This window comes from Macaca nemestrina, chromosome 12 (assembly GCF_043159975.1).
Source record: "Macaca nemestrina isolate mMacNem1 chromosome 12, mMacNem.hap1, whole genome shotgun sequence".
Classification (NCBI taxonomy): domain Eukaryota; kingdom Metazoa; phylum Chordata; class Mammalia; order Primates; family Cercopithecidae; genus Macaca; species Macaca nemestrina.
The window spans coordinates 70119167-70128963 of record NC_092136.1 but is presented as its reverse complement, the minus strand read 5'-3'; the positions used below and the strand labels follow the sequence as shown (position 1 = coordinate 70128963).

The 9797-nt window shown below is 46.2% G+C and overlaps 1 protein-coding gene across 2 annotated transcripts; it reads right to left on the bottom strand.

The window, feature by feature from the left end:
* On the bottom strand, positions 1-9591 carry LOC105468663 (tripartite motif containing 68). Of its 2 annotated transcripts, XM_011718856.3 has the most exons (7): positions 9387-9591; positions 6427-6909; positions 4611-4706; positions 3520-3780; positions 3034-3056; positions 2389-2489; positions 1-2188 (listed from the first exon to the last, which is right to left on the bottom strand). In XM_011718856.3, exons 2-7 carry the CDS (start codon positions 6850-6852, stop codon positions 1638-1640), a joined length of 1458 nt encoding a protein of 485 aa, XP_011717158.1. In that variant the 5' UTR covers positions 6853-6909; positions 9387-9591; the 3' UTR covers positions 1-1637. The 2 variants fall into 2 exon arrangements, with proteins under 2 accessions (XP_011717158.1, XP_070931303.1); XM_071075202.1 differs by lacking the exon at positions 4611-4706 and having other exon boundaries at positions 9387-9584.
* Between the last annotated feature and the right edge of the window lie 206 nt (positions 9592-9797).

Genomic DNA, 9797 nt, shown 5'->3' with positions numbered 1-9797 from the left:
TGGTGGGCAGAATGAGTTTATTTCTCCAGGTTTGGCCTGTTTTAACTCCTACATACGTGAACAGCCAATATAATACAATTAAAGTAGAAACACAATTTTTAGTATTCCTTATCACAGCCATTTGAAGCACCTTTCTGCCTGAAAGGCTCTAGACTGTCAGGAGAGGCCCTGAGACAAAGGCATTGCTATAAGATGTGGGCTGTATCGTGGCACAGTGGCAAGGTCACCACGTGCAAAATCTGTGGCTTGCCTGCCTCTGTGCCTCAGACGGAACAAATGCATGGGATGGATCTGGGATCTATACAACAGTTCCATGAGGCAGGACAATAATATGAGGTTTTATGCTGAATTACACCCATTTTCCCAGTGAGGACACATAAAACCTTCCAAACATGTGAGAAGTTTCAGACGCAAATATAATAAATGATGTATAGGCATGTGACCTGTGAAGTGAGTTTGTCAACCTTGTTTCATATGAGTGTGAAAAATGCTTTATAATTTTTATAATCTTATCTTCAGCAGCTTTGTAAGAAATAACTTGCTCCAGCGGCCAGGCATGGTGGCTCATGCCTGTAATCCCAGCACTTTGGGAGGCCGAGGTGGGCAGATCACGAGGTCAGGAGATCGAGACTATCCTGGCTAACATGGTAAAACCCCGTCTCTACTAAAAATACAAAACAATGAGCCAGGTGTGGTGGTGGGTGCCTGCTGTAGTCCCAGCTACTTGGGAGCCTGAGGCAGGAGAATGGCATGAACCCAGGGGGTGGAGCTGGCAGTGAGCTGAGATTGTGCACTCCACTGCACTCCAGCCTGGGTGACAGAGTGAGACTCCATCTCAAAAAAAAAAAAAAAAAAAAAAAAAAAAGAAAAAACTTGCTCCATAAAGGTCATTTCAGTTTCCTCATTCATAAAGTGAAAATACAAACTAAGGCTCACAGGTTTTCTGATCCTGCCACTTAGAGAAAAAAAGCAGGACTAGGACACTGGTCTCCCAGGAGTCCAAGGGACAGTGATTTGCCCAGGTTGTGCTCAGAGAGGGAACGGCAGTGGGGTGGCTTGGGTGGGTCGGTGTCCCCCTGCTGCACTGAATTTCTCTTGCCAGGTGGTAAGAGGGTGAGGGTCACATAAAGTTTGCTTAGTTGTAGCAAACCTCAGGGGAAGCATCCTCTGACTGGCCTCAGCACAACAACCAGCTCTGGGTATGGGCAGCATTTTTTTGGCCTATTGGGAAAGCCTATCTAATAGTGTCCTGAAGATTGTGTCTACTTCATCATCCTCACTGACTTAACTGTGACACCGGACAGGAATCAGGGAAGAGGGGCGTTGGCTACTCCACGGACAAAGTCCTGATCCTTACCCCAACAAGTCACCTTAGAACTGCTCTGATCCTCACCATCAGCCCTGTCACGCTTTCCTCATGGGGTGCAGTGCTCATTTGACTGGGCCTCTGCTTTTTAAAATAAGTGGTTTCATGACAGACTTTAGCCTGGTAGCAATGACCAAAGGATCAGACAGAGGAATCCTTGGATTCTGAGCTCACGTCAGTTTCAGGGGATACCTGTCAGTGGCTGGGTCCTCCAAGCCCCATGGGGGCCAGGCCCAATTCCAAGGACTCTCTGGTTAGGATGATAGCTCTCTTAGTCCTCCCCATCCAGGGAGCAGATGGCCAGAGGAGCAGTATTGTTGGTTCCAATGCTGTAGCAAGGACTAAAATAGGGCAGGAGGCGCCCAGGGAAGGGATAGCGGGGGAAAGTGAAGATGTGGGAGCCATAGTCAGTCACATTGTAGAAGGAAATGTCATGGGCCTCATAATCCACGAAAATTCCCACCCGGCGAGGAGGGACTGGCAAGGACAGGAGGGGGTACTCATCGGTGCCTGCTCGGTACTCATTTCCCTTCCTCAGCCTTATCACCCAAAATCCATAGTGGGGGGATAAGTAGACCACCTCCTTCCGGTCTACATTTTGCTTACATACTCCCAGGCCCCACTCAGACCTGTCTCCCACCTCCACCTCCCAGTAGTGCCGGCCTGAGGAGATGCACTGGCTTCCCAGGACAATATTATAGCGGTAAAATCTCTCAGGATTGTCTGGCAGTTTCTGGTTGGTGTCTCCATAGTGCACACGTTTTCTGTCTTCAGACACGATGAGACGGGAGTAAGCAGTATCTGGATCCAGGTGCACATCAGCTAGAAAAAAAGGTCCTGGTTGGTAACAGTGATATAGGGTCAGGGGGCATGGGTGAGGGCTGTCTGATAAATTCAGCCACAGATTTCTCAATAATGAGTGGGTGAGTCTGGATGGAGCACCCAGAGGGCACTGAACCATTTTCTTTCTCTGGGAGGGGTCCCTCCAACTGTCCACTACAGTTTCCCCCAGGATCCATTACCTGCATAGGTCTTCAGGATCTCTCTTAGCCCCAGCACACGGCAATCTGTCTTCAGCTCCAGGGAGATTGGTTCTGGCCGCTGCAAGCTCCAAGATTTGCTCCTGGTAGAGGAGGGTGAACCTCAGGGCCAGGAGTCCTGGCTTTGCCACATGGGCCTTATCTTAGTACAGGGAAGAGGGGCTTGGCCAGGGACGTAGTGAAGTGCCCCACCCCAGCAAAGCAGAGACATGATGGTTATGGTTATTTGGCTGAGCCTCAAGCTGTTTGTGTGCAGAGGTGAGAACACCCGCATGCTCATGCTATGGGAAGGTTTGGATGTATATTTGATTCTGGGAGAGGAAGAAGTGCACATATTTTCTGCTGGACATGAAGGAGTCATGGGCAGTCTTTTTTCCTCTTTGAGCAATCAGCTTGAAACCACATATTTTATAGCTTCACTTGATATACATTTGATAAAGTACAAAGAAGAAAAAGGAAAGATCAACAAAGATTCCTTAGCCATTACCATGTAAGTGGGACGAGACTGTGGACCAGCACCTGCTTTTCTGTGTGCATCGAGTCTGTGCTCTGTCCCTACTTCTGGCTCCAGCCAGGCCCCACTATCCCCTACAGGGCTGCTTAGAGGCTCCAAGGGTGAGAACATACCTGTTTAACACTTCCTGAATATCCTAGGAGGAGAAAAAAATGCAACACCTGAGTATGTGCTATTCCTTGGAGGGAACAGACATCAAACTGGCAGGGAGTTTCTCTACGGGAAGGGAGACAGGTACCAAGAATGGAGAGATGCCATGCAGAGGTAAGGAGAAGCGTATGGAAGGATGGAAGAGCAGGCTGAGCTTTGGCTGAACTGGCCAACTTCAGGCTCCATCTCAAGACTCTCGGGCTAGAGGAGAGGGCCTAGAATGATGCCAGAGCTGCCTGAGCACTGTCCCACCTATGACACTACAACAGACCAGGTCATCCACCAGCCAGAGAGAGGGAACCAGCAGGTATTCGCTGGGGAAACACAGGATCCATGATCAGCTGGCAGAGTGCTGGCAGTCCCTACTGAAGAGTAATGGATGCTCTTTCCTGGAGTCTCAGTCTATCTTCAGCTATCACTCAGGGTTACCAGGAAAACCTGCCACTCACCTGCAGCATCCAGCGGACAGGCCTCTGTGATCTCTCTTTCAACTCCGCAATCATCCTCCACAGGACCCGGCTCTGCTGGATGAGCTCACTATGGTTCAACTCCAGTTTCTGCATGGTCTCCGCCGCCTCCTGCTGTAGGCTGGCCAGAGCTGCTGTTACCTCTGCCTCCAGCTGCCGATGTGGTGGCTGCTTTTTCTCCAGTAATCGCTGGTATTTCTCAAACTCCCATACAATACTCTGTTTTCGGGTTTCCACCTGTATCTGTGGAGCCAAGATAGAAATCAGCACTGATACTTTCAGTTACCCAGTATTGAGCATACTGACATATGCATACACACATACTCTGCAGTGGTACCAACCACGTGACAGGCTATGCGGGGGCAAAGATAAAGGATACTATTTTTCCTAGCTTCCTGTTCCAACTCCACCACACACTTGTAAGTCTCTATTGTCACTCTTACTGACTCCAGTAGGGTCCAGGATATTATCTAAATACTACAAGCTCTAGACTATTTTCCATTTTCAGAATAATGACAAGATGTGTTACATTTAAGTCTCTAAGGCAGTGTAACTTAACTACACTGTTAGGTGGTTCATTTTCATGTTGATATTATATCTGTTCAATGTGCTGTTTTAGATTGGTTCAGTGTTACTTTCTGCTGATCAAAAGTTCTAGTAGTTTGATACTTATTGGCCTCAAATTTATTTCAGAGGTGATTTTCCAATATTTTAATAACCAGACTCTTAGCAAATATGCTCTAACTTGGGAAAGTGAAAGAGAAACTCTGCTTTACTAAGCATGATATAAGCCACACCGTTGTGAGCTGACACACGTGAGCACGTGCTTTCCCTTTCTCATATATGAGGATACAAGACCAGAGGTTATCCCTACATCACCAAGGAGAAATTGGAATTAAGAGGTGACATGGCCTACCTAAGGCCTGGGACAGAGAAAGCAGGGATTAGAACCCCAGGCTCTGTGATTTCAAGCCTTACATTCTGCCTCACAGAGATAAGAATGCTACCCCAGGCCAGCTCCAGGACCACACAGGACGACTGACACAAACTCTTTTCCCCACGAGGCAACCTGCCTTCCAGGTGGCAGTTCGTTTCCTTTCACCAACTTCCAGCTTCCAGGCCTCTTCTTGCTCTTTCTTCAGATGTTCGAGGGCCTCATGAAGTTCCCACTGCAAGAGACAAAACCCTCATGAGGCCACCTCCGGCAGCCTAGGCTTCCTAGCATTGGGAGGCTGTGGGAGAACCAGAGTCCTTCAGACAACTGGCCACAGTGAAGGCTGTGGGGAAAGGGAGTGCGACAGAGGAAGTAGACTCTGCCCAGATGACATCCAAGGTAGCTCGCTGGGCCGAGAATAATTTCAACTCCCACAGTTTCTAAAGGTCTGTAAACTGGAAGAAAAGGTCCATTTCCAGCCTCTCCAGAAAAGTACCTTGGACTTTCCTTTCCATGTCAATTTTTATCCTTATTTATTTTTATCTTGCTGTCTGCCAGAACCTTGTTACTCCAAATGTGGTTCAAGTGGATCAGCAGCATCCACATCACCTAGGAGCTTGTTAGAAATGCAGAATCTTGGCCTCCCCTTAGACCTACCAAATGAGAATCTCAATTTTAGCCAGATCTCCCAGGTGGTTCATATGCATATTAAGGGTAAGAAGCACTTTCCTAGAATAGTAATGCAAGGGATTTCTACTGAAAAGCATAAAGTGTGCAGACACACCATTTAATTCTGCTATTTTAACAAAATAGCAATTATTTTGTTAAAATTTATCAAATGCCAGGTATATTTTAAGCTCTAAATATGGATGTGATATTTACAATCCCCTGAGCCTGGTATTAACCTCATTTTATAGACAAGAAAACTGAGGCTTAGAGGGTGACCTACCCAAAGTCATTCAGGTAATAAATGGTTGGGCTGGGATTTAATCCAGCCCTTTACCCCTGTGTTATACTATCTCCCTTTTCTAATATTCTCAAAAACAGAATGAGTTAGTAAACACTTTTCATATTTTAGAAATCCCTCCCATATAGGAAAAAAGCTATTCAGGGTATTTGTCTTACACTCTCACCTTCCTATTTCAACTCCAAAAAACAGAATTAAGACCAATGCTGGATCACTGGATCACAGAATCACTGAGATAATGGTTCCGATAAAGGTGTCATTATGGGCATCTGAGGAAGAGTAAAGAGAAGCCCAGAAGCTGGAAGTTGATGAGGTAAGGTACAAAAAAGGAGTCCCAGGTTTGTCAGAGATGACTTGTCAAATAAACAAACTTGGGAGAGGAGAAAGAGCAAGAAGACTTGAGTCACAGCCTCTGATCTTCCTTTCGCTAACTGGACCTGAAGTCATAAAGGACCTGAGAAGATTAGATGACCTCTCTCACTCCTGTGATTCATCCATAGTTCTTTCCCCCTCTAAAATAAATTACCATGTTTTCAACTTTCTAAGCCTCACTTTTGTCTATAAAATGATGGAGTAAGTGATCCATTCAATGCCAAATGACTACTTGCAGCATTGCCAGGAGGAGTTTGCAGGTCAGGTGTAGCCTTGACCATCTATACAAGAGCTTCATGCCTAAACTCATCCAAGGCATTCAGAATCTAGTTAAAACCCAAACTGATTTCCTTTACATTCTCAGTATTGAAATCAGCCTTGGGTTAGGCATTGAGCCATGTTAGGATCTGGGATGGCGTGTAGAGGAAGTGGGAGGGCAGGAAATCAAGGAAGGTCATGAATACAAGGAAAGGTATAGCTCCCTGTATCAGATTCCAGGATCTGTGGGTGTCAGGAACCAAAGGAATCAGCTCGCAGTCTGTGATGCTGGTGGTCAAGCCCTTGATCTAGTAATAACCAAGTTGGAAGACTGGAGTGGCCAGCTTCCATCTCTCACCTTGTACTCCCAGGCAACATCCTCCATTGGCACAACACTGTGGGCCTCATGCTCTGGGGACTGGCTGCAGGCCTCACACATTATCAGGACATCCTCTTTGCAGAACATCTTCAGCTTTTCCCCATGGCACTCACACAGATCACCCTTCAGCCCCATTCCTGGATGTAGCCTTAGCAGACGGACTTTTTCTACAACATTGGCCAGCTGCCAATTAGGCCGCAGGTTCCTTGGCTGGACAGGAGCTCGACAGAGGGGACAGGTGTAACCCCAGTTCTGGGATTCTCCTGGGATCTCCCAGAGTCCGGAGAGGCAGCTGTGGCAGAAGCTATGGCCACAGTCAATGCTCACAGGCTCCCTCAGGAAGGTCATACAGATGGGACAGGCCACTTCTTCCACAATGGCTTCCACCAAGGCTGTGGGATCCATGGTTCCTTCTCACACCCTCCTCAGAACATGAATGAAATCAGGGAGAAGTGGTAAAGGCTGAGAAGAAGAAAAGAAAGACAAATAAGAGAAAAAGGTAACAGAGGAACAGAGAGATCAGTAACAGGAATAATTAATTTCTGGGGAAAAACCACCTTCCTTTTGACCCTTTACTGACCTTCTTTAGTAAGCATTCGCCTTTCCAACTGAAGGGTGCATGGTCTGAATGGGTCACATTACTCACATCATGAAGGGGATAATGGGGATGTCTAAGTGAGTGAATACTGGGAGTCCTCAATCTTCATTCACTTGGCCAACTCTGATTCTCCTCTGGGTTCGTTCTACTAGACCATTACCATTCCAATCATGCTCTACAAATCAGCATTATTTCTCTTAAACTTGGGTAAGTTCACATAAAATGTGGTATTTCAGTATCTGAAGTAAGGCCATAAATACCTCCAGCCTCACTCTCTAGTATCTTTATATTTACATTTATACAATTCAAAGTGTCAAAAGGTAGTATGCCAGAAGCCCATTGCCTACACGCTCAATTTGTTTTCTTGTGTTGCACACTAAAATGTTAAAAACTGTAAAGGAAACAGCAGTTCTTTTCCTGTGCCTTTTAAACCCCTGCCCACTGCTCCAGCACTAATGTACTTATTATTCACCAAGATGCCAAGACATTCTTCTGAGCTTTTAGTGGTATGTTACAAGCAGAGATGAAATAACATCCCTTGGAGATTAAAACAAAGATCATTTGATGATCATCACACCCATATTAATGAAATCACTACTCCAGCAAGAAATCTGAGATTTTTGTCAGGGCCACGTATGGGCATGACAAAATGGTCATGGTCAATGGCAGGCTCTTGGCTCAGTTGGCAATATTTATTCATTCACTTTGCTAGCTTGTGTTACCAGCTAGAGTCTATACAAGGAAGGGCCATGTTGGTCCTAGTTCCTGTTGTATCCTCAGCACCTAAATAGCACATGCAATGCAGATATTGCTGAGTAAATAAATATTTGTTGAATGAATAAACCAGCTAGACATAGAAAATAGTTCCTAAACCCAAAATCCTTTTAGAATTTGTGAGGTAAATTGAGAGCATACATTAATAATAAAAGCAAGCACTCTTTGAGCACTTATATGATGTGCCAAGCACTGTTCTGAGCACTTTACATGAATTAAGTTGGTTTATTTCACAACCCTAGGCAGAGACCATTATTGTTCTCATTTTACAGATGTTTGGCTTGGGATCTATCTTGGGCAAATTTCTTAACCTCTTTAGCTTTAAGGTATAATACAAATTCAAAAGGAGAGAGAAAAATCACTATGGTTTAGGGCAGTCCAGTAGCAGGAAGCAGGGCAGTAAATTTTGCAGGACTCTGATATGCCACTGGCAGCGTGTGCCTTCTCACTAGATTCTCTGCCTCTGCTTTTCTTCCTCTCACTATCACTACCAAACTGTGGGATCCAGTATCCTAAAACCTCCTTTTGGTAAATCACTAACTTACTAAAGACTCTATCCTGGCTCCCGGTTAACAAGACCTCTCCTTGAAACAGCACCTGTGTCCAGTTAGGCAAAGGAATAAACTTCCGCACACTCCTGCAAACTCCTCGTCCATTAAATCTACCTGACTTGGGTTCCTGCCGTTCTCCCAGTTGAAAATGACTTCTGCATGATCCTGCTTTTGACGTCATTTGCCATGTATTTGTCTAATGTCTTACTTCCCATACTAGAACTTTTTCATGCAGATAGGGTCATTGTCTGTTTTGTTCATTTCTATTTCCCCAATACCAAGAACAGTGCCTCAAATACCTGTTGAATACGTGAAAACTAAATGTAAATGTTGAGTTCCAACTGATAGATTGACTAAGTGGAGGATGTGTTAATATCCTTAGCTAAGGCAGTAGAGACATTAAGAGACACCATCTAAAGTCAATAGAACAATAAAATGGAAATTGATACCTATTATTTGAAGCTACAAATGGAAGACCTAAAATAGCGATAGAAAATTGACAAGATTGGGGCAGTAGGAAAGTAAGGCAAAGAAATATCAAAATGATAAATCCAGAAATACAGAGGAACGCACATTATTTTGATTTAGGGTGATAAAAACATCTAAATGGGGAAAAATTAAAAGTGGCAGCCTCTGCAAAGATCTGGGGATGGGTAGGCACTGCTCTTCAAAATAAGACCAGCTTCAATGTTTGACTTTTTATTATATATGAATTACTTTGAGAAAATTCAAATAATTAAACGTTCGGTTGCTTTGACTGTGCCTTCCGTAGGGTACAGTGAGAGTCTGAGAAGGGCATTTGAGAAGGGGGCGGGGCCTGGAAGACTTCCAGGGAGGACCCCAGTGGGAAGGGGGTAGAGGGGCGGGCGGTAATCTCCGGAGTCAGGGAGCAGCTGGGGACAGTAAGCTCCTGGCCTCGCCACAGGGCTTTGGGCAGGTCCCCAGGACAGCGGGCAGGTCGGGGTAAAGTGAGCTTGCAGGATCTGACTTCAGAAAAGGCAGAGTTCTCTACCCACCTCCCTCCTGGGCCCGGACTGGCGCTTCGCGGCGGAAATTCAAAGTGAAGAAGCCCGGTTCCGCAGCGTCCAGTGGCCCAGCGTCAGAAGCGGCCGCTCCCAGCAGCTCAGCACTTAGGGCCAGAGAGCGCCAGAGGCCCAGAGCCCAAAGCCCGGCAGTGCAGGCCTGGTAGCCCGCAGCTCCTAGGATACCACACCCGGCTCCAGGCCCCGGTCGCAGGACGGCAGCCAATGAGCGGCCTGCTGGGCCCAGGATGGCTTCGCCCAGGAGGCGGTGTGTTTGTGGGGGCAGCCAATCACAGGCAGTGACCAGGGTAACCCTAGCCAATTGGTGATGAGACGGGGGTTCCGGCGCTTCTAGGCATGTCAATGCTTTTTCTCTACTTCCTGGGTTTTTCTGGTCCCTTCACC

Bases quoted from the DNA above. Each gene is read 5' to 3' on its own strand.
- LOC105468663 (XM_011718856.3), bottom strand. From the start codon at position 6,852: ATGGATCCCACAGCCTTGGTGGAAGCCATTGTGGAAGAAGTGGCCTGT. The intron at 2,490-3,033 runs GTATGTTCTCAC...CTCCTCTACCAG, and splicing joins ATTCAGGAAGTGTTAAACAG to GAGCAAATCTTGGAGCTTGC. The intron at 2,189-2,388 runs GTAATGGATCCT...CTTTTTTTCTAG, and splicing joins GATCCTGAAGACCTATGCAG to CTGATGTGCACCTGGATCCA.